Here is a 27,898-nt window from a genome sequence, read left to right on the forward strand (position 1 = left end):
TAAAGATGAAAAGCTCTTTATTAACCCTTCTATTGTCTTTGTTTCCTCCACCTTACTTTGGTGTTTGCGGTCAAATTTGACCGGTCCTGTTTAAACTGCTATTACATTAACACAAAAACCATTAATCATCACCAAATGTCATTTAACACCCTTTCAAACTGTACATATTGTATCAGACTACTGGCATACATGAACAACTGCAGTAAATATACAAAGAATAGACACTGAACATGTATTGCATGTGCCAGGTGTGATCCATGTGGGGGGATGGGCACATAAGAGCGGGAAATGTGTGTGTGTGTGTGTGTGTGTGTGTGTGTGTGTGTGTGTGTGTGTGTGTGTGTGTGTGTGTGTGTGTGTGTGTGTGTGTGTGTGTGTGTGTGTGTGTGTGTGTGTGTGTGTGTGTGTGTGTGTGTGTGTGTGTGTGTGTGTGTGTGTGTGTGTGTGTGTGTGTGTGTGTGTGTGTGTGTGTGTGTGTGTGTGTGTGTGTGTGTGTGTGTGTGTGTGTGTGTGTGTGTGTGTGTGTGTGTGTGTGTGTGTGTGTGTGTGTGTGTGTGTGTGTGTGTGTGACCGGGAACACCATGGTGTTACAAAGTTGACTAAATCATCCAAAATTCAATGAAAGTGATAATCAGCAATTTTATATGTTCAAATGTCTTCTGTGAAGGATATCATGAAGCCTTAATGCAATCAAATGTAAAACAAAGTAGTACATCGGTCAGATTTGACCCGAAGACAACAGGAGGGTTAAACAGCAAATAACAATCACTACAGATCAGATATAGACAGTCAGAAGGTGTGATGTTAAGATTCCTTAGAGCTTAACTGCACATGCTAATTGAAACAGAGCCATTAAATAGAAATGCAGCCTGACGTTGGACAGGTACACTCAACAATGATCCTTTTCCAGGACCCCAAACACACCAAGCAGCAGATGTCACTGTATGTGTCACTTTAGCGAGAGTTTATTGGATGTTCATAGAAGAAGGAACAACTATGGTTCAACAATTTGTGACTGGCTTTCCTGAACAGTTTCTCAAGCTCTGTAAAGCAGGAAAAGTATAGTGCATATGGTATTTAAACAATTGCATTGTTTTACACCCTAATTCCAAATAATTTGTGAATAATCCAAACAAGATCTAAGACTCTTTTGAATCATAATTAGAACATGTGATCATTTGTAACAGCAAACAGACAGAAGAAGGTGATTTGTGGTTTAGTAAATTATAATTTAAACTTTAAAAAATCAATGACGTGTGCGATCACAAAGCAGTATTTGTTCAGCTGCATTTACCTCAGTGTTGTAGTGAAACACCAGCTGCTGCATCACCACCTCCTTTTTGTGTATATTGAGTATTGTCCCATCTCTTTATTGTTTCGATTACGATTTGATTGTAATTGTCTTTTAAAATCCAAAATGTAGTACGAACATCAGGTGGAATTTACATCACAGTTCAGACATTTACAAGTCCAGTTGTGGTGCGCCATTAACGAACCGGCTTAGATTGCTAAATTGCAGCAAGTATACAGCCTGAAATGATTTATTTCATTTCCTGCAAGGACAATGGATGCTCTCCAACTTCCAGACCAAACCCAAGTGATTATAATTAAGTATAGTGTCCGTCTACAGCTATACAAATAACACGCTTGACCTGCGTGGTTAAGTATCGCTCCCTGAACACTCTTTAGTGAACAGGCAGGGACAGCAGAGGGTTAATTAAAGACACAGCCAGGTAACGCACATATATGAAAATCCCTTAATGGAAAAGTATTGACAGTGTCAACAGAAAAAGGAAGTGACACATATGACCCAGAGCGTGGACAAACAGCGAGCCCCCCGGTGAACGTTAGTGAAACAGCTCAGACAGGAATTATGATGAAGGAAACTGATGGACTTGAAGTGGTTTTGTTCAGAGGCTTGTAATTACAGAGCAGAGAGCCGGGGAATAATGATCTGAGCTCCGTCGCGGAGAGATAGAGGGGTAAGAGGAGACAATGAAAATCGGAGACATCATCCACCTCTTGAAAAAGAAAATGGAGCATTACTGAGCGATGAATTCCCTTCTCTCCCTCTATCTATGAGCTGCCCAAATCTCCTGTTCATCTGTCTGTTTCTCTGCTAACTATATCTATCATTTTCTCTCTCCAATGGTCTGCCCCCCCCGTGTCAGCGTTTCAAGCTACTCAGGGCAATTACAATTTAAAAAATGACAAAATGGAGATCATCGCCATGTCACAAGATCAAGTGAATGAAATGGCCCATGAAAAAGTGTGTGTGTGTGTGTGTGTGTGTGTGTGTGTGTGTGTGTGTGTGTGTGTGTGTGTGTGTGTGTGTGTGTGTGTGTGTGTGTGTGTGTGTGTGTGTGTGTGTGTGTGTGTGTGTGTGTGTGTGTGTGTGTGTGTGTGTGTGTGTGTGTGTGTGTGTGTGTGTGTGTGTGTGTGTGTGTGTGTGTGTGTGTGTGTGTGTGTGTGTGTGTGTGTGTGTGTGTGTGTGTGTGTGTGTGTGTGTGTGTGTGTGTGTGTGTGTGTGTGTGTGTGTGTGTGTGTGTGTGTGTGTGTGTGTGGTGGACGACATTTGTGTACTTCTAACAACGTGTGACATCTGCCCACCACCGTGCGGCCCGTATCACAGTTTCTGAGTGAATCACCCTCAGATGCGTTCATGGTTAATGTAGTGTAACCCGAGAAAAGGGTCGCACTCGTCTGCTAATTTTCCAATCGCTATTTGGCCGAAAATGCACCCGCACTCGTTATAGCCGCTGTATTCCTCCTACAGTGATGTCAGCTTTTTTTTAAGCCATTCAAATATATCCAAATCCTGCACACACTGCTCCTTGATTGTCATGATCCCTAAGAGGGATTGTATTCTGAATTCTTCCACACGTTGACTCCCCTCACAGGCTTTTGAAGAGGAAAGAATATTCGGTCATAAAACACACACACCCTCCAGTAGTCTCCTGTCTACTCTGCGTTGTTGATTTACTCCCTCCCTCGCTTTTTTTCCTGAAACAGATGGTCTTATAAACTTTAACACGAGTTTTGGAAAGTAAAAGAGACTCTAGAAGGCCATCAAATCAAATGTAGTTATTATTTAAAACGTACAGCTTAATGTTCCTCGAATATTGCTGATGTTCTAGAATCTGTTCCCCCCCCCCCGCTTGGCACTAAATGTTGCATTAAAACCCAAATCTGTTGTGCTCAAACTTCTACTTACACACCCAAAGCCCCAGTTTGATCATATTGAGCTGCAGCATTTCCTCAAATAGCCCTTTAAGCAGGGGGGGAGGTGTCCGTGCTACACATCATCTGCCTCAGCTTTAATTACACTTTAGTCAGACATGCCATACAGACAGCCCCCCCCCTCTAGTCTCCATGCTGATCAATAAGTGGACAGACTCCAAAGCGATGCTGCGTGAAAAGAATACAACCAGAATTTGGTGTTTGGAAAGAAAAGAAATATGAGAAAAATGTCCTGATAGCTCGCAAACCCTGTGTTCATTAGTTTATTTGTTTAATGACTCGTACACACATGTAATCCATTGTGTTTATTTTTTAAATATTCTCATTAGCAGTGGTGTTAAGTTAGTAGATGTACTCGAGTACTGTACATAAGTAACATTTTGAGGTAGTTGTAATTTCCTTGAGTATTTCCATTTTTCGCGACGTTGTACTTCTACTCCCCGACAATTCAGAGTTAAATATTGTACTTTTACTCCACTACATTTATGTAGTACCTTTAGTTGTTTTACTTTAGGTTAATGATAAACAAAAGGATCAACACTCACAAAAGACTTAAGAAAAGTCACAATTAGTTGCAATTAGTTCCACCTTTACCAGCTTGATAAACACGTCAATACATCAATGACATCAACACATCTACTTTTACTTGAGTAACATTTACTGTAAGTACAGCACTTTTGTAACGGAGTATTCCTACACTTTGGTATTTCTACTTTTACTTAAGCACATTATTAGAGTACTCTGCTTGTAAGAGTGTGTTTTGAATTTGTTGCCTTGGGCTTGCAGAATATTAACATAAAATTACCTTTTCTTGTTGTCCTCTGGATAACTGTTTTGTAAATGTTGTTTGTCTTTCTGCAAAGCCTAGACCGAGGGATGAAAGGAGTCTTACTCATCCGGAAAAGCGCCACTCCTGTTTTTCCTACAGTATTTCCCAAAATGTATTTCTGATATTCTGATACAAACAGAGCCACTGGCAAAATGGCAAAATGAACATAGTGGCAGAGTGCACCATCATCGTACCCAGTGCTACGACTAAAAGAGAGACGGTGGGGGGGGTGATATCAAGTGAGATAGAGGAAGTGCTCGGATGGGTAGAGTGGAAGATTTGTGAGGATAGAGAGCAATATGGAAGAAGATGATTGGGAAAGATGGATAGGAAAAGATGAGGGACGAAAAAAGGGGGTATGATTTAGAGAGTACAGGAGAGCCAGGAAAGAATTAGAGCTGAAAGGCAGTGAAAGGGGGATAGAGCTAAGGATCTGGCGGCAGGAATAGTATAGAGAGGTGTCACCGTCAAGGGTGTCTCAATGAGATGCCATAAAACACTCTCTTATTCTGCCTACTGTCACAGCTCAGAGTCAGGGGATACGCTCACCGACACTAAAGACACACTGATACATTTACTTCTCTCATGTGTTTATTTGCCAACTGCTCCAGGTGTGGCCTGTAATTCAGAGACTCCTCCCTGCGTATCATTGTATTACAGCAGGAGGGAGCAAGAACTAAATCGCTGTGGAATGAAATTATGGCCAGAACAGTTAGCTACTGTATATATTTCTGTCGTTGATTTTTCTCGCAGGCAATGGTTGGACTGTATGAACATTACTAGAGGGGAAGTAGGGGTCACACACTGCACTGAACAAACTTAAATGTTTACTTTAATGAAATGTATTATGTCAACAGATTTCACATAACTGTATTGGGCTAGTTGAAAGCAATGATAAAACGTTTAAATAAAATATATTAGGTTAAACTTAATATTAGTGCTTTCAACTAACCTAATACAGTTATGTGGAATGTGGTGACCTAAACCATTCAACTAAAGTCAATGTTTCAAATGGGAGCGTAACCCTAATTGGAAGAAAAAGCAGGAGATTATTTTTCACCTCATACTTTATTGATATAAATGTCATTCAAGATTCCAGGGTTTTATTATATGCACAGTAGCTACAGTGTAGTTATGGCAATGCAAATAGTATGTCCCGCACTCCTCTAACAATGCAACATATAGAATATAAGACAAAAACAAAACAAAAATAATAATAATACAAAAATAAAAATAGTGCAAATGAAACAGTCATTCTAACCCAGACCTGCTGTCTTTGCCCTGGCCTTTATTCAGTGGCAACAATTACTTCATTTCTTTCAAACTGATTATAAAAGGTTGGGCAGCATCATATTATATATTTAACATTATGCTTTTTGTTGTACATTTGAAAATGTAAACTACACTTATAACACATTACTCGAAAAGTACACGTTGTTAAGTGATGTTCTGCTGATTCATAAATCATCATCAGAGACCGGGTTATCAACTGTGCTCAGTTGGAAAAGTTTAAACTCAGTTTGGAGCCTCTGCCTGTGTAGTTCAACTCAATCTGGACTTAAAGCAAACGTGTTGGACTGAATGAGAACACCTAGAAGGAGGACCACCACAGGGTTTTATGAAAACAGAAATGTGTTTTTAAATAAATTCAAAAAGCTTTCATTAAAACCGTCTGCTCTTCTTGAACTGTCAAGTGCAAGATGTAATAGGCAATCTGAAAATGAGTTGAAACAGAGGTGTGTTGAGCTTGTGTTTTACAGTATTCTGGTAGTAAGTATAAAGTCAATCGAACGTAGCACCCGCACAGTATCTGCACATAATAATAAGTTCAAGATGCCTCTACCATGACATGTATGATGCCTTGTTTTGCCTCTGTCCGCAACATATAAACTAAATGATGCTAAAGTTATTAAAGTTGTCCCCTGCATGACGAGGAGTATGTCTAGAAAAGTACATTGGAATCTGCGTGGGTAAGGACTGGACACGTGTTAGTTACTAAGAAGCAGAACCTGGATTTAAATGTCTTCAGGCTCCTCACATGCAAACACTTTGCTAGGAAGAAAGTGACTATATGTTATAGTCTCAGCCATCATGCAGCATAGGAATCAGCTGTGCATCAGTACAGCCCTGCTCCCTGGTTAGGGAGCTCTAGTGAAGATGTTGGAGCAGGTGGAGCGGGGGGGGGGGGCAGGGAAAGGTCAACGAAGCCGCTGAAGTGACTCAGCGTATCGCTCCTAATTGCTGTGTTTGAGGAGAGTGGGGAAACATGGACATGTGACAGACTCTCGCTCGGTTTGCTTTTGTTAAAGGACCCGTTAATGACAGGTGTGTGTGTGTGTGTGTGTGTGTGTGTGTGTGTGTGTGTGTGTGTGTGTGTGTGTGTGTGTGTGTGTGTGTGTGTGTGTGTGTGTGTGTGTGTGTGTGTGTGTGTGTGTGTGTGTGTGTGTGTGTGTGTGTGTGTGTGTGTGTGTGTGTGTGTGTGTGTGTGTGTGTGTGTGTGTGTGTGTGTGTGTGTGTGTGTGTGTGTGTGTGTGTGTGTGTGTGTGTGTGTGTGTGTGTGTGTGTGTGTGTGTGTGTGTGTGTGTGTGTGTGTGTGTGTGTGTGTGTGTGTGTGTGTGTGTGTGTGGAAAAGGTGCCTTGGAGAGGGTGTAACTGTGACTCTATCTCTGGAGATAATGCTCCGCAATACAGTAACACAAATATGACTCAGAGCTTTAACACTAAAGGAGATTATTTCAGAACCGGGTAGAAGGAAGGAATTTGATTTGGTGCATAGTGGGGCAACAATAAACAAAGTATAGGGAAATAAGTTGTAAGAGAATGATGAGAAAATGGAATGATTAGAACAAATATATTAGAAACTATAGTATTTCACACAGAATATGAATAAACAATACACTCAAGAGAAAATACAGTGAATATATGACAAAATGCAGTATATTAGATTTTAATGTGGGGGGGAGTGCGCAAAAAAAATCTGAGGGATGAGCAGGGCTCACAGTATGAACATAAAATGTGTTTTTTTAAATACATTACAAGCTTAGTTTCCAATTGCAACATAAATCACATATTTTACAGTGTGTAGAGTAGAGAACTTCCCACAATGGATTAAAGATGTGCTCAGCTATCACACTGCCATTCGTTTCCAAGACACTCTTAAAATGATGTCAATGATCTTTGAAAAAGTCAGCATTCTGCTTTTGCTGATAAAAGGATTTGAAGAACAAAGCAGCTGTTCAGTTGATTGCTATTAGAAAGAAACAGCCAACAGCTAAACAATAGCAATCTCCTCGTACATTTAGCCTCAGCTTCCCCCATTATTCTGCCACTTCAATAAGGGTGCATTTCCAAGACAATCTAAGGCATATGAGTCTTGTATCTTTTTCCTCAAGGAGCTTATTTTGTGTCTATACTGGGACATCAATGAGATGAGGATGCTTATTAGGGGTTGAAGTTGCTGACACCTGTAGGTTGTCAGCACCAAAAGCAGCAGGAACAGAAAGGTGCATGTGTACTGTGGTTGAGCTATGAAACCAATCTATCATTCAAACCTGACTACAGTATGCATGCTTTAAGAACCCCCCAGGCTTGTGACATGCGTGTATGTCTTGATTACATGCCAGCATTTTTTATATTTCAAAGGCTTGAACTTCAAGAGAACAGATCTGCTGTGTCTCCTGTCTACTTCAACTGTAGCACAATCTAGTCACTTAACTGGCAGGGCAGCAGGCAGAAGGTGGAGTCAGTAAGTGGATTGCAGGCGCCCTAAAGCCGATTTATCTGATAGATGTTTGGACCCGGTCTGTTGGGCTGACCTCTGGGAAAAAACTGTAAATTAGATTGTTGCTATGTCACAATATTGCAAGACAGTTTGTCATCCCGCCACCAGCTTCAGCACAGGAATCACTCTGTATACAGATATTATGAACTCCGGGACAGCGAGCATGTCACATCTGGTGAGACCACGCTTTGTCGTGGACGGTGGGAACCCATTATGCCGGGAAAAAAGAGAAGAAGAGAACGGAGACAAAGGAGGAGGACTGTTTGGGCTGTGAGTGATAGATGGCATATCCAAGGAAATGGTGTGGAAGAGAATGCTGCGTCAAGCAGTCAACTGGCCAGGCATCGATTTAATCTTGTGCACTCTCCTGATTTGACCGTCTCACCGTGAGATTGAAAAGCCTAAGTGGATGTGGGGCTGTGTTCACTCACCTGAGCACTCCAGGCTGATAAGCACACAATGAACCTAAAAGTGGGCTCGAAAACTGGACGAAAGTGAATGTGGGGGTGGGGTGGGGGACATCACAAGACACAGGGTAAGACAGTTGTTTCAGGCCTGCTAACAAGCAGCTAAATCCACTAGCAGAGCTGCTCTATTGATTGATGCTGGGGGGGGGGGGGTTGGAGAAGTCGCAAAGCGCATGCAATTGGATCCTTTGTATCCAATGGATTTTGACTCAGATGTCGACAGAGATCCCTTTGGCTCAAAGTTCATCGATTGGGCTAAAGAGATTTATATCTAATGAATATTCTAATTGCTGTCATATGAAGCAGTGGTGGTTAACTGTATGAATAATGTGTGTTTGAATAGGTTTGATAGATTCTAATAAAGCATGAGGATTAAGCTGTGGTCTGATGTTTATGTATAGCAGAGGGAAATTGATATTGATCCAGAGGCCAGACGTTCTGTGGAACATGTCGCTCATCTTCCTCGCCCCTGTACAGTCTGCAGTTCAGCCGCACAAATGTCATACAATAATCTTTAATTAAAAACGAATTTATCCTTGAAACACATTTAATTCCAATTCTAATTTCATGACATTTAGCCTGCTCACATAGCATAGTGGGATCAGTCGATGTTCGGGATTAGCCATAATCCTGGGTATTTGATGAATACCTTCATTAATGGGAAAACGTGTTCAGACAAAGTGCGCACACTTTTGCTGACTTACATACATGAACACGTAGACACATTCTGCCTTCCTCACTCTACTCAATAAACCAGGTCACAGATATTCTTCACCCTGTGAGTCTACCTGCGCATAATGCATTGGGGCACATGCATATGCACAGAGGAACGCACACACACACTCGACAAGCTGTATAAACAGGAACCACACAGGTCGGCCCACCACGGACCCTCTCTCATGTATTAAGACTCAGTGGCAGTCTCACCTTGACCTCCTGTGACTCCTCCGTTATTCTGTATCCACGGCAGCACTCCAGGTACCCATTAGGTAGATAGTCCTTGACCATCAAAACAATATTCATTTTAGATGTTGTGATCATCACAGGCTTTTCATTTCTTTCATAATTATAATTTTTTTTAAGCCATTATCTGATGTCCTCTTTATATTCCTATGAAGCAGCAATATTAAATACATTATTCGCTGATTCCTTTCCTATATCCTAAAAAACATTTAAAGCTGATATATTAAAAAAAAGTCACCCCCCCCCCCCTCGGGGCTTTGATCTGTGTCACCTCTTTCACCCTGATGAATTCGCACTGCAGATAGCCACTGCCACATTTAATCATGATCACTCATAGATATGCTCACCTTTCCCCACACCTTTTTTCATCAACTCTATTTTGCAGATAAAATAGTTCCACACCAAAAAACGGCAGCATAAAGTCACCTTGCACCACCACAATCTTATTTAACTTAGGGCTAGGTAATGGGAAAATAAATAATGTGACATATGAGACAAACCATTTTTAACAAAAAGCTTCAATATTGAAACAATATTGTACGGTTAACCATTGATGCTTTTACAAAATATGTATACAATGATTTTTTATAAATATTCATCAGTAATGGGGATATAATAACTACGTGGGTAAAGGCAGATAGCAAAACTCCTGTCAGTCTGGTAAATGCAGATACTGTGATTACTTTACTGTAAAGCAGCCTTTAAAACCAGAGCAAGATACTCATTAGAATATCAAAAAAGATAAGACAATCTAGTCTCATATCACGATAATGAATATAAATATTGCCCAGGATTTTCTTACATGCTATTGTTCAAACATTGCTTGCACTTTCATTTATGCGGGAGAAGAAAACATACATCCCTGCTCCAGCAGCGTCCTGCTTTACATTCTCACACACACACACACACACACACACACACACACACACACACACACACACACACACACACACACAAAGTGGTGGTTTCCCTGAGATTGAAAGGTGGTGGTTTAACTTTTCAGCAAAGGGTTGGAACTCCAGGCTGTCAGCTCTTCTAACTGAGGGGTGATTGCCTGTGATGGGGGGCTCTCGCAGCGACTTTATAGTGGCATTAACCTGTTAATTAAAGTCCAATAGGATTTCTAACGAGCAGACTGATGGCCCTTGTCTGGGGCTAGACGGCATTATCCTCATATAGATTGCAGTCCCTCCTTATGGCAGCTCTAGTCTATAGCTATATCTTTACTCATCATTTCGGAGATAGCAAGCCTTTCCTATGCATACTGTAGGTAGCTGCAGCACTACCTGAGACACTGAGCAATGAATGTGCCTTCGTTTTGTATTTTATTTGTCGTGAGTATTTTTTACGGTGTGCAAATATTCAGGTTACGTAAGGAGGAATCTGGGACACAGTGTGCCACAAGGTGCTGAGCACTGGCTCGCTCATTCCCTTGGTTATTTGAAGTGAAGCATAATTTGTGTGACAACAGCAAAGAGATTTGTGTGTGCATACTTTCGCCGTGTCCTAAGCTTGACAAATTAGGGTATTCAGCCTTGAAAGATCTGAATTCTTGTTGTTTTGCTGCTTTTTTCCCATTTCTTTAAGAATTCATTAGGAATCCTTGCTACAGTAAACTGGGACTCTAAGTTATTAAGGAGTAAAATGATAAATTGTTCATTGGTGATGTATTGCACAGTGAAGCAGGGGACTTTTTTCTGTGCTGCTTGGAACAAAAGATCATATATCCTTGTGTCTCTGGATGAGCTAGTTAAATAGCACCAGACTATATACTATCTGATTTGAATACAACCTTTACCTCAACTTTGTTCTCTTGTTTATTATTCATGTTATCTTAATCACATTCCATTTGGTGCAGGGCTTTTTAGCTGGATCACATACTTCCACTCAGATTGCATTACTGGGGCAGTTAAAAGTAACGTTTGAAAACCTCCACTGGGACATAAACTGCAGGGCTGGGCTCTCGATGCGCTGCTTTGAACCGCTGGCCCCTGCTTACTAAAAACATCAGAGATGAGGTGAGAGAATAGTGCTCGGTGAGAGAAAAGCTGGATACATTTACTCACTTTTCTTGCATTTTTCAGAGGCCATTAGAGATATTTTCCGTTTGATATATGCAAGGGTGCTTGGAGACACGGAAAAGCACTGTACAGGTGTTTGATTGTCATGAATTGTATATGTCAGGAGACCAATGCCTGCTATCCTAATGGGCTTTTGGCTACCCTCCATTTTCTTTATCTCCGTCAAAGCCATAGTGTCATGTTTCTTTCATCCTTTATTTGTCAATGTTACTCTATAACTAGGAATAATATACCATTAGTGAGTCTTTACTGGGTAGTATGGGATGATATGAACCATCTTTCAGCCAGGATTTCTTAATTCTCCATAAGGAAAGTGAAGTTGAACGAGTCACTATGATATTGGCGGAAGCTAGCACCTTGTATGATATAAAGAGCGTTTTCAAATGATAGATAAGTCTTTGAAAATGTTTAAGGCTTTCACGACGCCTTGGAGATGAACTTGAAGCCGCAGATAGCTCTTAATCTCTACCTTAAAGCTGGGAGTTAAACTGTGGAATATAATGCGCCGCAATCAGAGTGTCAGGTTGAACAATGATATATTCTTGAACAGCACAATTCATTCTGAAAAAAATTTTTTGACTTAAAGGATTGGAGTATGACGGCTGCTAACTGGCTCAGCGGCTCACTCATCAGTCATGAGTCTTTTAAAGGACAGACTGCAGAGGCTAAGTGGGGAAAGAACAATTAGCAATACAGTGCTTTACAAATCAACTGATTTATCGTTGCAGTTTCACTAAGTCGGGGGAGTTGTGGTTTGATTTGAATCAATCAAACAGGTTCAAACTTTCTGACTTGTAGTTGCCATGCAACTCAGACGTGTTTCATCAGACCTTTCCTGCCTTTTAAACACAGTACTTTGAATTAGTTTTGTGATAAAAGCCTGAGTGTAAAATAATCCTGATGATATCACTTTCGTGAGTACCCAAGGTAACACTCCACAGTGGATGACTTGACATTATAACTTAGGTTAGAGGAAGATTCCCATTGACTTTGGTGTTGTTTGACTTTCCTCCAGTGCCATTACGAGGCTGAGTAGTGCTTTAGTGACAGTTCTCAATGAATTATGAATGATTGCTATAATGTTTGTTACATATTGTATATTCATGGTCCGAAGAGTATAAATCCTATAGGACTTTGGTGAATGAGGGTTGTCATTTCTGAGGTTTTCCCTGTTGTTGCTGCTGTTAAAGAAATCTCTGTTCAAACTTCAGGCAAGCTACAAAATATGTATTGTGCTGCTTAACCTACAATACATTTGTAGGCATTATCTTAAAACTAAACATTAAACCAAAGAGAAGAAATATGGTCGAGGATTTCGCCTTCCATAATCAACATAACGACAAATGATTAATGATATTAATAGAAAACCTGTGCGCCTTGTCATCTGCAGGAAATTAACTTTTTTTATTGAATCTCATTTTTATCCTGCCCAACATTTAATAAGATGACAACAGCACCATGTAAGATAAAGTTTGGCACTCTAAATCTTTTCTCACATATGGCCTCCCTGCAGTAATTTATTCATAAAATCCTTCCATAATAGAGTCCCTCTCTTATTTGTGGTCTGTGCTAAAGCTCTTAAGAAGAAGTGGGAGGGGGAAATGTGCGAAAAGAAAGAGTGAGAAGATTGTTTTCTAGGGTTTTACTTATTTATTGAGCCCCTTACAAAGAACACTCACATTAGAGTGAGCTGTCAGGTTTCCAGTGTGATCGCAGCCAAGATTGTATATGCCACACAATGCCTTTAATTATGTTGCTGTCTCTTCACTGTCAGAAAAGAGAAAATGGATCAGAGGCTATATGGGAAAGAGTAAGTAAGCAATTATCTTCTTTTGTCTGCTATCACTGTCAATCAACGGATGCTAGCTTTTTGCTCGACACCAGAGGAAACCAGAGAATAGATGAGGCAATAATGGCGCTGCATATAACGTGTTAATAAAGCCACTCCAAAGCTGCATCATTACTCAGAATTAAATTGATGGTTCATGCGATAAGGACAAACTAAGTGATAAAAAATCAAATCTTCTTTAGTTTTGAGGCTCACAGATATCACACGCACTCATCTTCGGGGTGCAGATGATTTAAGTTGCGGGCTGTAGAATAGTAGTCATTTTGTTGTTGATAATGGTTTCACCAATGTGGGTAAAGAAAAGTCTACTTTTGAGGAGCATTATCCCTCTATGAATACAAATGTGAGATTAGAATGTGTTGTAGAGGAGTCTGGAGTATCTGGTAAATGGTCCCCTCTTGAGGCCACCTTGTAGCATATTTGAAAATCTTAATGGTAAGTCAAGTCACACATCCAGTGTCAAAAATAGTTCCATAAGATTTCAGTACTGATTTATTTGATGGCACCCATTTGTTCTGGTAGCAAGAAGATGAAAGCTTTATTACTACAGGCCCCAGAATTCAAAATTAAACATTTATAAACTATAAATGGGCTAGCGTATATAAACTTTTTGGAAAATGTATTAATAGATGTTTTTCTATGATGGCTAAAATAATAAATGTCATGATTTATTTTCAAATATGACCTTGATTCTCCAACCAACCCTCTGTATCTCAAGAGGTGTGATGCACATTGTATGTATTATTAAACCTATATTACACCTACTGTATATTACAGTGTGATTAGACCCAGCACATGTTACACCCACATTACACCATTACTTATTCCATATTACACCAATATTACATCCAAGGTTTGAGTGGGCAAAGCCTTCAGAATGACCCTAACCCCCAGGGTACAGAAACCATTTAAGCATTAACAGACCTTCAGAAAAAGCTCAGTTGTATTTAATAACAATTCTGATAGCTGCTTTCCACTCCTGATAGTGTGCATGTTATCTCACTGCTAAAACTTATTTTGTTACTTAATAGAACTAAGTAATCCTTAATATTTTTCATTGTACCTGTGCTTATGTCAAAAGGTCTGCTGTGGAAATGGTCTATTGGCCTTTTTCCACCAGACCTGATATCATGCTGTGCACGGCACAAGTTGTTTTCACACAACAACAGAGTACAATAAAGGGAGTGTGGTTCGCTTGCTAAGGAGTTGGAGGTGTGCCTGACAGATCCCTTTAGCTGCCCCTTCTTGTTTTATCACTCCCTTGAATATTTAGTACTGATCCTGCCAAAAATTCAGAAGAAAATCTTGTGTTTTGATGAACAATCCCAGTCAGCACTATCGTGTGAGACGAAGACATTGTTTCATTCTTTCATTGTGAACTAGCAGTGCTAATTGCTTTCGAGGTTCAACATTACAACAATGAGGCTGGTTGGCTGATATCCAAGAGATAACACTACATACTGTATTTGTCACTTTAGTAACTAGTACACGCAGCCTCTGAATTTGAATACTTCGAAAAAATGGCAGATCTTACCACTAATAATGCTTAGTAATGGTAATTTACCTTATATATATTATATTTATAGTAAATAAACTGGGTGACTATGGCTAACCATAAACAATATCAAGCATAACTTGGATGGGGAAATCTCAACTGACAGATAACAAGACATTACTGTTGGTTATGTATCCGTCTCTGTTTAAATGGGTGCTGTCCATCACTGACGCCCAGTCATTATAAATTAAGAAAAGTCACAAGTTTAAGTGGATTTCTAGGATAATCCCTGCTCTGTGCACTTCAAAACATGACGCTAAATCTTATTTGTCATATTTTTAGTTTACACTCATGTATTCTAGTGAATTATTACACATACTGAATATGAACGGCATATTCAAATGTGTGCAGCATTTATTTGGATGAGCTTTTTCCCCCCTTATATCAGTGCAAGCAAAATCTTACTAAGCAGTGGTTTACGGGGCAGAGATGGTAGACTCTTTTTGTCAGTTTGACATCCAGGTTACCCACTTTTGCTTCAGCTTGTTTACTCTTTGATTATTGGGAGAGCTGAGGGAAGCACTATCTCCCGCCTGCCAAAACCAGGCTGGCAAGCTGTCACAACACGGATGAAGACATATACCACCTGGGTGTCTGTAGGTGATGCACACTCACACAGACCCATTCACGCACACTGTACAAAACACACACCCATTCTCTAGTTTGTGTACACGCACACAAAGTTGGGACGTTTTAAAAAAAAATCCAGCTCTATAATGAAAACTGAAGAAATTAAGAAGTAACAACTAACTATTAAAATATTTCCCCTTTGTTTGCTGTGTTATTTCCTGCATTATTTTACATGTAAATGACTAAAATACATCAATACCAATGTCGCAAATGATGATATGGGATATTGTGTTTTGATTAGAACAGTTGCTGTATAAACTGCTGCATTATTCATTCACTAACCCTACTTAAAATCATATTTACTGGGGCAAAAGGATTTGAGACTCATCTGTGAATAAAAACAATGATTCAATTATATTGTTCATCTGGAGAAAAAAACACAGGCGGTGAAAGTGCTGTATTCTCCTCTCAGTATTCTCATATGGCCCCAACAACCTCCAGCAATAAAATAGCCCTGTATGTTGCCTGAGGGAGGAAACAAAGGAAAACAGGAAAAATAAAAAGGCAACTCTGTTCTGTTCTCCTCTCTCAACCTGTCACATTTTGCAAGCAGCCATTTTGCACAAAATCATGTAGCATTACCCTTAATACACCAAATCCAAGTATAACTCCATGTCTATTGTTCATGCCTTGACAATCTGTCTTAAAGTCTCCTCCCACTAATGCTAAGACCACAGAAGCCTGAAATGATATACTTAAACACTTAGCGCACCCCTACCTCAGATACACAGGATACATCTTGATGGTGAAGTGTAGTGCTTAATCCTTTATTTTCCACCATCCAGGTGTCCATAGACAAGACTCCTGCCCCCCCCCCCCCCGCTACTGCAGTGGGGCTGCTGCCTAACAGATAAGAGCTCGGTCGCACTGAGCAGCTCCCCCGTGCGACTGTTACTTTAAGTGTGAAGAAAAGAAGAGATAAAGAAAATGGTCTGATTTGTTGGACATCTTTTTGAGCAGAAATGCATTGAATCAATACAGGGGGAAAATCTGACGAGAGCAAAGAGCCAACATTTGTCTGTCCTAGTTTTGTTTGGACAACATCTGCATGTGTTTAAGGGAAACCGTGTTTGCCTGGGACTGCCTCAGTGGTGGCACACACACGCTCATTGTGTGCACGTTCATGTCTGTTGTGTCCTGAGATGACAGATGAGAGGTTTGCATCAATATTTGAACAAAGCGCTCTGGCATCTCAGCTCGGGCCAGGCTGTTTTCGCTTCCGAGAGGCAGAGCAGAAATGAATTGCTTGTGAGACTCGTTGCAAAGAAATTACAAGTAAGAGAGTAGATTAAGAGCTCCGGGCGTTCTGCAGTCTGACAGATGCGATGATAGACTTTTCCGGGGACAGGGAGGAGAATAACCTGAAAGGAAACAGGGATGTGATTAAATAATGGCTTCCAATCTGGCCTGGTTATCATCAGGATTTCCAATTGAATCCTATAGTTTGGCAAGCTTCTGGAATAACACGGATACCTAGCTGCGCTTCCACTAAACCGTGAAGTCTGTGTGCATAAGGCATTGTTGCTGAGCAGTTTATTACCCGTCAGCTTGTCAGGGCGACACCTCTAGCCCCAGGTGGATGTGGTTGAATAGTGGCTAAGGTCTGCAAAACACCGTACACTATCAGGCTTTCTGTGAGGTGCCGCCTTTCTCGCCCCATTTGCTTTTGTGCCGGGAGATCAAAGAAATCCCATCTCTGCCACTCTATCTTTCCCCTGTGGTTAATCTGTCATTCAGAAATCTCTGCAGAGGGATGTGGGTGTGTGGGGGGGCTGTGCATCGTAGGTTTGTGATCCTTCAGTGGACAAAAGTTGGCAGAGAAAAACAAAAAAAATAGAATTGCTTATCTTTTTTGGACACAGGTTTATAAGCACTTCCTGAGAACGGCTGAAAACATTTCTTGTCTTCCTGCCGTTGCTCAGTTGAAATGAACAGATGCTCCCCCAGTGCTTCTTACTAACTTCAACACCCACCTATCATCTGCTTCACCAATCTCCTTCCACCCCCATCTCCTCTGCTAGTTTCACCTCTGATCCTCTATCGAGACCATCCATCTGCTGCACAGATCTGCGTCAATAGTATCTATGAACCCCTCACATTCGGGCATATATAATGAATGCTGCATTGACCATTTCCAAGCTGTATTTATTCTTGTATTTACACAGACACATTAGCCCCAAAGTCAGTGTTTACACAAAAACTAAAGCACATAGCAGCAAATAAAATGGGCAGACTGCGTCCCCCTGTTAACCACCTTATTTCTCAAACCTGTTACGGAAATGTCAACATGGTGAGGTAATTAACAAACAATTATGCCATTGGCTCTTAATGAACAAACTAGGAATTAATTAGATGATCCGTTTGCTAATTCATGGCTAAGCAGCTGCTTCCTGCTTATTAATACTGAATGCTGTCGGGTGGTTTAAAGCAGTTTGAGAACTTTCCTGTGCAGTATTTTCCCTTTTTTAAATGTTTCATATATTTCGGGGTAATTTAAATAGCAGTGAGATGCACGGCATGTGTGTATGTTACTATTATTGCAAAACTGCAGCACATTTAGGATATTAAAGTATGCCGAATGCCTAATCTGTAAGAATAACGCAGAAGATGAGAATGATTTTGGGCTTGAAGCCACTGATTATTGGATAACACACATTAAGAAAATGTTGCACTTTATTAAAGCAATATATTCTCTCCCACTCAGTGTTTCCTTTCTTTCTTTCACACGAACACACACACTTACACACACTGTCAGTGCATGCTGGTAATTAACATACAGTTTTAGAGGGAGATCATGTTGGTGTCTCACGACTGTTCCAAGTTTGAACTCAAATGTCATTTTGACACTGTGATAGTGGGAGGTTGAATTCAATATGGCTCATTAAACAGGGTTCATGAAGACCAACTTAAATGGAAATGTAGCACAAAAAAGTGAACTAGCAATAAAAACCGGAGAAGTGAAGGGAGTGGCGATGCTGCAGGTGCAAGGACATTTCTATATTTGATAACTCTTTGATGAATCAACCCAATCATCACACATGGTGTAGTGCAGGGAGGATGTAACAACAGGTACCGTACTGAGTGGTTTGGAGCCAGAAATGTATACAGAGTTACGAAACATTGAACATATTTGAAATATATTTTGTTTACAGCAATCTCCTGACATTGAGAACAGTTGTTTACTTTATGGTCAAACAGTAAAATAATCATTTTGTTCCCAAAGCAGGACACCATTTTGTGAAAAACTACTATCTGTTTGAAGAAGATCCTTAAAATGTAATCTATCAAGTCCTACTCTCAAATAGCTAGAAATGAAAGGGGCCCTATGCTATTTGTTTTAGTTTAAACTGTATTTGCATTTTGCTCCTCTACTGGGACATCAACCGTCTCCATGCTTTAATGTTCAAAAAGCTCTTTATTGTTCTCATACTGTCTGGGCTGCAGCACCTCTTTTCACCCTCTGTCTGAAACCAGAGCCCAGTCTGCTCTGATTGGTTAGCTGACCCGGCTCTGTTGTGATTGGTCAGCCACTTAGAGATTTCCCAACCCTTAGCCTATTAGGTACAATGTTTTTGCGCTAGCCAATAGAAGCGAGAGTGTTAGATAGTGATGTCACTATGTTACAAAAGTAAACAAAGGAGTCCAATTGAGACGTTTCAGGCAGGGGGGGTGTGTGTGGGAGAGAAACTCCCTCTGGAGGGAACACAGGAATGTTAGCCTCTGCAGACCATTCACATGCACTAAATCCTATAGAACATGCTACAGGAAAGGGGAAAGCATAAAAGGGAGGGCCTCTTTAAAATGCATACTAAACTAAAGTGCAGATATTAGATTATTAACATGATCACAAAGTGCTATTTGCCAAGACAAATCTGACCAAATAAAGGGAACTTATCCTTTACTGTAATTGTGTTAAATGTCAATTGTAACAACCCATAACAAGGTATTTTAATGATGTTGAAAGATGGCGTCCCTGTTAGGGGAGTGACACAAAGCTGCAGTTGTGAACCAGGTCCTGCACAAACAACAGTGACCCATATTAACCCAGCACTAATTGTTCTGTACAAATTGTCAAAAGGACAATCAGATTGAGCTTGTGTTCAATATTCCATGCATACAAAGGATTTGTGTGTTAAAGAGGTGTGAACAATTACTTCCTGTAATGCGCAGCAGAGGCGGGGGGGGTTCAGGTTCAGAGGGCAACAGCCTCTTAACAAAGAGGATCCTTTTGCAATCAGTTCTGCTTCACAGGAAGTGGAGCCACTCGCTGTATGAGAGCCATTCAAAGTCTTGTTGTCCAGGTTGGTGCTGCCTTCAAGAGCTTATCATCATCAATAGGACCCGAGAAGCAGTTTTGTTGCTCTGTTTCTTCACCAATACTGGATGTGTGTGTTACTTTTGACATCTTGACTTGTAAGATCCACAGCATTTCCTTGTTTTGTAATTTTGTGATTGTCATTGCTTCACTGTATGAACTTCATTTGGCCATGATCTTGAATCAAAGCTGGAAGATTTAAAACATTGTCCATCTGCACATGTTATGATGTGGGCTTTGCTTCAGTCCCCTAGTTGCTTGTGTAAAGAACAAAGAGCATCAGGAAGAGAACACTCTGGACAGGATCTGCTGGTGTTTGAGATTGAAACAGGACAGCAGTGTGGAGGCCAGGATATGATGTTGCAGGATGCAACATTTGGCAAACCTCTGCCTGGCTCTCCTGATCACAACGAGTGTGCTGGAGAAAAAGTCATCCTTCTCTGTGTGAAGCAGCATGTGCTACCACCCAAAGGCTTTACCAATTTAGTCCAGTCAGCTAGGGGCTCCTTCCCCTTCATTTCTTTTAGAATTCCCACTAAAAGCTATGAAAACATTGAACTGACAGAAGAGACCCATTGCTTTTAATTTTGCATGTGAGGAGATGGAGCTTTTGCCGCACTTGAGGAAATTCCAACGTTTCATTTAAGGTTGCAACACAGTACTCAGATATTGTACTGAGGGAAAAGTAAAAGTACCAGTGTTTGAATACTCGGTTACAAGTAAAAGTCCTGCATTCAAAATGTTCCTCAAGTAAAAGTAGAAAATTATTCTCATCAAAATATAGTTAAAGTAGCGACAGTAAAAGTAGTCGTTGTGCAGATTGGTCCATTTCAGAATAATATATATGATATGTTTTATAATGATTGATCATGAAAGTGTTCTCAAAGCTGGTGAAGGTGCAGCTAGTTTGAATGGCTTTGTATTCTGCAGGGTAGCTTGTGGATTTACTCCAGGTGGAACTAAAGTCTGATTTAACACTTGATTATATTTCACATCATTCATCTAAATGTAGTGGAGTGAAATTACACGATTTACCTCTGAATTCTAGTGGAGTAGAAGTGCAACAAATGCATTACTCATGTAAAGTACAAGTTAGCAGCCTGTGTGTTTCTTCCAGGGCTAAAGTTTGTTTGTGTGCGACACAGGCAGAGAGCGGATGTTTGATAGAGCCATCACTCAGCCCTTTGGCAGTGATATCTTGTGTTCCCCTCAAACTGGGCTCGATGTATCTGTGCCCCACGTGTGTTATTGCCGGGCGGAGGCAATGGCTGTAGATCACTGTGAAAACGGTTAGGGGGGGGCATATTGAATGACAGCGGAGCAGCATATTGAGGAGACATATTGTTGTTCGGCCCTTCCTGGGAACATGAGCGAGAACCAATAACAGTGTCAGTCAGCTCATTTCCATGTGTGTGCTTACTACGAGGTGCACAGCCGGGGGGCATCCTTATAGACCCTGCCTGCTGTTGCACTTTGTGATCTATATTCATCCATTTAAGAGAGAACGCTCTTCCAGTTAAGTGCTTGTGTTTCCCCCTTGAGTCACATGTCCCACCACCAGCCTGAGGTTAAATCACACCAGAGTGTCTTTCCTTGTGTCCCGCTTAATATGTCTGCTGCAATTCTATCCCACCTGCTAAATAAAAAATGAACAGACAGGTACCTCTGAAATAAAGCCGGTAATGCTTTACTAAACCTTGCCCCTGTTGACGTTGTTATTTAAGGTATTAGCAGCCGTGTAATTAAACTGTCATGTTGGTAAGCATTGAAATAATACCTGATCTTTTAACAAATGAGTCATTACTTGGAGGGTTGGAGTTTTGTTTGACAGCTGTGTGTTCATGTTCCCATCTATCATAGTCGGGGTGCGCACTCACGTCTATGTTTTGCATCTATCCAAACACAAACACACCATGTCATTGCTCCGTGCGCAAAACAAATTGGAGCGCTCTCTTTACAAGAAAAGCTTGCCTGGGGCTAGTCATTTTGAAATGAAAAGCATGTCTCTTTGTTCAGCCCGGGTTCCAGGAACGGGGGGGAGAACATGTCGCGTTGAGAGGAGCACTGAGTTTGTCTTTTATCTATTCTCCTCAATCAGCAGACATCCACCAGGAAAGGTAGGAGGATTAGATTAGCTGGAGAGAGAAAGAGAGAGTGGGTTCTCTAATCCTGATGGGGTTTTCGGAGGTACACCCATCACTGTGGAGGAGCATGCAGTGGGGAGTTGGGATCGGGGGGGCGAGCGCGGGACGGTTTGCCTCACTAAACCCTTCACACTTGCATGAAAGAGGTTCCAGCAAACTAGGGGATTAGACGGAGTGTAATTACACTTTCGGGGCCTCAGAAGTAGCAAAACGTGCGCTGACTGGAACACACCTCAGACAGGGGGAGAAGAAGGGAGTAATGCATGTTAAATGTGATGCCAATGTGTTGTCGGTGAATTCTTCAAATGAATGAAGCGTCTCTAGTGAACACCAACATCTGAGAGATCAAAGGAGTCTTTATGGACAGCAGATCTGTCTGAGCAGCATACGGAAGTCTCTCTCGTTGAATTTCAATTCGATATCTATTCCAATGATTTGCACTACTTTTTGTTTTGTTTCTGGTCATGTCACACCTTTCTATTGCACAGAGGTTGTCAAAACAAAGGTATACACATAGCTAAAGCAGGATCACATTGTGATTAAGAAATGCTACACTTTTCAGGTCCTGTCGCTTCCACTATCCCTTGAAAAATTCCATAGAAATCTTCTTGTTACCATCCAACAGAACTGGTTTTTTTTGTTTTTACTGTGGCTATTTGTAACCATAGCTTTACTGTGGCTATTTGTAACCATAGCTTTACTGTGGCTATTTGTAACCATAGCTTTACTGTGGCTATTTGTAACCATGAAAAGAAAAATATTGAACCAACTGTGCAATGAGATCACTCTTACCCAATGCTTCAGAACGCTGACACCTCACATGTCAAAAAATTAAGTTATAAGCACACATACACTAATTAAAAAACAAACAAAGATTGTATTTGTTATCATAAATGTTTTGCAAATGTGCAAAATCTAGTGTACCCTAGCTCCTTGTGAAAATAAAATATTGAACATGGTGTGTCTCTGGAAGATTTGTTGTTCAGTGCTTTCTGTAAATTATTGTATTGCAATGCTGTGGCAGAGAATAGACGGCGGGTGGGGGCGGGTGATGTTGTGTTGTTGTGTTATTTCTCACGTTGTGTTCCAAAACAATTTGTTTGAGGGAGGCGTCGCTGTAAGGAGTAATGGCTGCTAGTTGGGTCTGGTTGCAGGGGGGAGAGAGACAGTGAGGGATGGGGGAGGCTGGGGGAAGACAGAGAGTGGGCTAGTTGTGAGGTGTTTCTGTGTGTGTCGAAAACAACATTTCACTGCAGGGTTAGTTGGCAGGAAAGGAATCCGAGATGGTTTAAATCAGCCATCTTGCTGTTGTGGATAAATAATTACCACTCAATTCCTTTTCTGTTCCTTTTGAGCCTAAGCTCTTTCTCGTTTATTCTCCAGGCCCTCGAGGGGAAGCCCTGCAGCATGGCCAGTCCGGGACCCTGCCTCACTTCCTGGAGGAGCCGGTTGATGCTTACATCATCAAGAGCACCCCCATCAAGCTCCGGTGCCAAGCCCGGCCCGCTCTCCAGATCTTCTTCAAGTGCAACGGAGAATGGGTCCACCAGAGCCAGCACCTGTCTCAGGAGCACACTGATATGGGGACAGGTACAGCACACACTCACTGACACACATACATACCAGGCACCAGCTGAACAGGTTAGAGGGGCAGGAGCTAAACATTAATCAAAGGGCATGCCTGCACTTCTTGTTACTAATGAAATAAATATATGCCTGGTTTGACAACTTTTGTGACAGTGTTAAAGGGGTATTTAAATGTATATATTAAAAACAAACCAATGAGGTTTGGTTAAAACACGGCTACATGACAGTAAATGAACCAGGTCACAATGGGTGAATCACACAGCCAATCAGAATGCATATCCTGCAATACCGTAAGCGGGTTTAGACTACACACGCTAGTCAGACCCGAGATTAAATATGTGTTGATTTGAAAAAAAGGGCCCTTCTCTAATAGAAGGGCAAACGGGCAGGTGGTCCTTTAAGGTCTATCTGTAGAAGTGCCTGGGCTTTACAGAAAAACATACATTTTCCAACTTGTATTTACATTCCCATCAAGCCTTTTTCCTGACACTTTGAGTTATGACGCTTCATTCCCATCTCTGATAGGAAGGACTGAAGTCTTAAGAATGAACTTTGCAAATGGGGGCTTTATGACAATGCCTGCGGCTACGTCCAACCCTGCAAATATATTAGCCTCATTTCTGCACTGAGTGTCACATTTGATCTGAGACTGAAATGACAACTTTTAGACCATGAAAGGGACACACTTGTTCAATTTCAGGATTTGACTTTGAACTCTGTATGGTGTCTTCTACTGATGCAACTTGCTGAAATGCAGTTGTTGTTATTTTAACTTCGAATTAAAACCACAAAGAAAAATTTCCCTTTTTTTCTGAATTCCCTTTTGTCTGTTTTTTATTGCATCATGTCACAGTGGGTATTAAGTATCTCATGAATGCACTTTGGTATACAGCATATTGGCAGAAAGAAAATAATACAAAAACGAAATTATACCTTATTTTTCCTTTAAGTATAAAAAAGGATTGTAAAAAAAGTATAGCAAGATTTCTTAAATAATAATGTTTTATTGTGGTTTTATCTAGTATCCATGTGAGCAGAAAACATATTAGCTACACAACTAACAAGGACTAGGTCTGCAGTGAAGGTCAGATATTCATAATTTAATGAAATGATGAGTTGCAGAAGCAGGTCAGGATGGAGGCAACATGTTTACGAGCCTGCCTTGGCCGCAATTACAGTGTTGATGCTACACTTAACACAGCACCAATCAATATCACCCTCCAGAGTTAACAATGGACCGCTACATTTTTACTGCTCCCGGTCCTCATCCATAGCTCTGCTTCCTTCTGGCTCCTTATCACCTTTCATATCTGATTCCACTGGGACAGACAAAAGGGAAGTGAAATACAGAGGGGAAGGACTAAGAGATAACAATGAAAGCTGAAAAGGAGAGCTCTTGAAATTCAACTTGTACTAGCATCTCATCCGACGAGAATGTGTTCATCACTAGCTCTTGGAATATGTGAAAAAATCAAGTGCAAGTAATAGCTTTGTTTATTGTAACCTTGACCTACGTTTGAAAGATTTCCAAATAGACTAAAAACTCTCGAAGGATGGATTTGTGAGTGGTTCCGCAAGCATGAATACCTCAGTATCCAGTTGAAGTGTTAGACTGTAAAAGTTCCCGGTAAGTTTTGTGTATTCTATTCTGAGGTGTGCTTCCTGTTTACCAACACTTCATACTGTTACTGTAGTGTCGGTGCTCAAAGATAAGGTGACAATGTTACAGACAGACAGCCAACTCTTGCAAAGTTACAATTTAATGATGGCATACAAAAACATGTTGTGATGTTTGAGACACTGGTAGAGGCTGCCTCCATAAACTCACGTCTCTATCCTCCTGCCAATCATGTACCATGTATATTATTTAAAGTTAGACTCTATGCATTGTATCCTCTCCTTGAAACATGTCTTGAAACCAGTGACAGCAATATCTTTCCGACCTTAGCATAGCAGTTTTTGTTTTTTAATATATGTCTTTTAAATCATAAAAATTGACTCAATCAAAATGTATATCTTCCTTGTTATTTATTGAGCTTTAAAACAAATTGATATGATTCGATATTAAACAAACTAATTATAGTTAGTATATATATATATATATATATATATATATATATATATATATATATATATATTATAGTACATTATTAAAAAGTGTACAGTAACTTATAATATCACAGGAATAATAAACGGAGCGCTCTCTCCCTCTCCAGACAGACAGACCGTCAGTATCATGCAGCTCACGGATCCAGTAATGAGTGACCCGACAGTAAAAATAAACATATCTATATAGTTTAGGTAGTTTGAGAGGCAATTAAAATAGCTAAGTGTGATTTTCTAACCTGAAGTGTGTGTTTTGCTCCGCTCACCGCTGCAGGTGATCATGCAGAGCTGCGACCTCTCTCCTGTCAAATTAGACTTCACTCGCGTTTATGTCCATATCGATCAGATCTAGCTATTGAAAGCGATGTCAGGCGCCCAAGCTGAGATGTATATATTTCCACATTTTAACAGTGCAATTAAAAAGTATAAATATAGTATAAGAATGTGGCAATTCACCTTTATTGATAGCATACATTTAGGGGAAAAAAAAAAATATATATATATATCCGAATAACGAAATTGAAAACCGAATAGTAGGCCAACGACCGAATATTTGGATATTCGGGTACAGCCCTAAACAGCACATGAATGTATCACCAATACCCTATCTTGAAATGATAAACGGGCTATATTAATATTTGTATTTCGTGCCTCCATTGTGATATGTTTACATGCTTTAATGTACAAAAAGTACTTATTTTGTCTTTCTTTTCGAAGCACAAATGTTACATAGTGATGTCACTATGTTACTGAAGTAAACAAAGGAGTCCAATTGAGGGATTTCAGGCAGGGATCTCCCTCTGGCGTGAACTTTGGGATGTTACTCTTTGCAGATAATTGACATGAATACAAACTGATATAACACACTACAAGAGACGGAAAAGCACAAGAGGGTCAGTTTAAGATTTAAACACATTTGATTTACTCTCCTTGGTCAGGATCTGCTCCAACATGTAATTAGTTCTGCCGTGGCCCATGCCTCAGCCTTCCCTTACACTTCTAAGTGTCACGATAATCAGGCCAATAGCACTTCTGTAATCCTGACAGAGAAACTGAGATGAAAACAATTGTTTGCCGGAGGTCATCACCTCACAATAGAAGTGTTTATCACATGTGTTTCTTCTGCATCAGTTATTGCAGGTGTAAATGTTACCATAATACATTTGGCTCAAACACAAATCACTGCAAGAGCCTCAGTTAGTTGCATTTTTACTTTTTCATTTCAGGGTGAGGCTTTTTGATTGTAACAGTTTATTAACCTAATAAAACCTAATGGAGCAATGGAATGAATGCAGTATTCATGGTAAGTCTGTTTTTTTTTTCTTTGTGCAGGAATCCAGGGTTAACTATTCAATATAATGATATTTGGTATTGTAAGATATATAAGATACAAGTGAGATTTCAGTGCTTACCATTGAAATCAGACACAGGATGTGGCTAATTCAAAATTGAATTCAACAGTTTAGTGCCTATACCAAGAAGATAAACTACAAAATGTACGTGATCTGTGGTCCTCTGGCATGACATAAGAATATCTAGAAATTGTTACAGCTACTTTATTGGATGATGCCTTGAAAGGAGAGAAACAGTGTTTAACAAAATGTCCCCAAATGAATGCCAATATCAGTGGATTTTTAAGAACATTAGACTCAGCCATCTTTAACAGCCCACACTTGGATGTGACTGCACTCTCCAGCAGCCTCCCTCTGAAAGCAGTAAATAGCTTCAAATGTTAACATTACTGTTGCTTAACACATCATGTGTGCATATGGAAGATGTCCGTTCAAGCATGGCCTCATTTTAGGACCAAATGAGTGATTTCATATCCCTTTTCCATCTAACATAAAATGAATGGAAATCTAAAATGATTCACCTTTGATGAGTTTTGCTTTCAGGCCTTTCTCCATTACAGGTTGATTTGTTTTTTTCATTTTCATTGTAACTGAAGTGGAGAAGTAATAGCCAGCAGCAATACTAGCCATCATTTTATGACTTTATGAGAAAATAAATGCTAAAATTCCCTTTTTTTATTGCTAAAGGTTGAAAGAAAAATGATGAAAACCACTTGGGCTTAGCAGCTCCATCCCAGAGTAACACCTTCTTTCTCTTGCACACCACCATATTCATTAATTACACACATCTATTCAGTGTTTACACATGAACATACAGTTTAAGCCATCTGCCTGTCTAGATTAAATGAATGAACAGTATGTTTCTATCTACAGAAAAAGCTTTTGTCGTCATCGTCATGTTTATTTCATTTCATTTATCCCAATTCATTCATTAAAATCTGTCAAGGCAGGGTACAGCAGCATAAATACAGTTTTTAAAAAGTGAATCCTTAAATGCCT

At 40.3% G+C, this 27,898-nt stretch overlaps 1 protein-coding gene across 1 annotated transcript in view; it reads left to right on the forward strand.

Annotated features, from left to right (window-relative positions):
- Positions 1-27,898, forward strand: part of unc5da (unc-5 netrin receptor Da) — a 201,505-nt gene that overhangs the window by 87,489 nt on the left and 86,118 nt on the right. The window contains exon 2 of the mRNA XM_034240064.1: positions 23,238-23,444. Coding sequence (XP_034095955.1) covers positions 23,238-23,444 — 207 coding nt within the window. The remainder of the gene's footprint in view (positions 1-23,237; positions 23,445-27,898) is intronic.

The sequence above is a fragment of the Gymnodraco acuticeps genome, unplaced genomic scaffold (assembly GCF_902827175.1).
Source record: "Gymnodraco acuticeps unplaced genomic scaffold, fGymAcu1.1, whole genome shotgun sequence".
NCBI lineage: Eukaryota > Metazoa > Chordata > Actinopteri > Perciformes > Bathydraconidae > Gymnodraco > Gymnodraco acuticeps.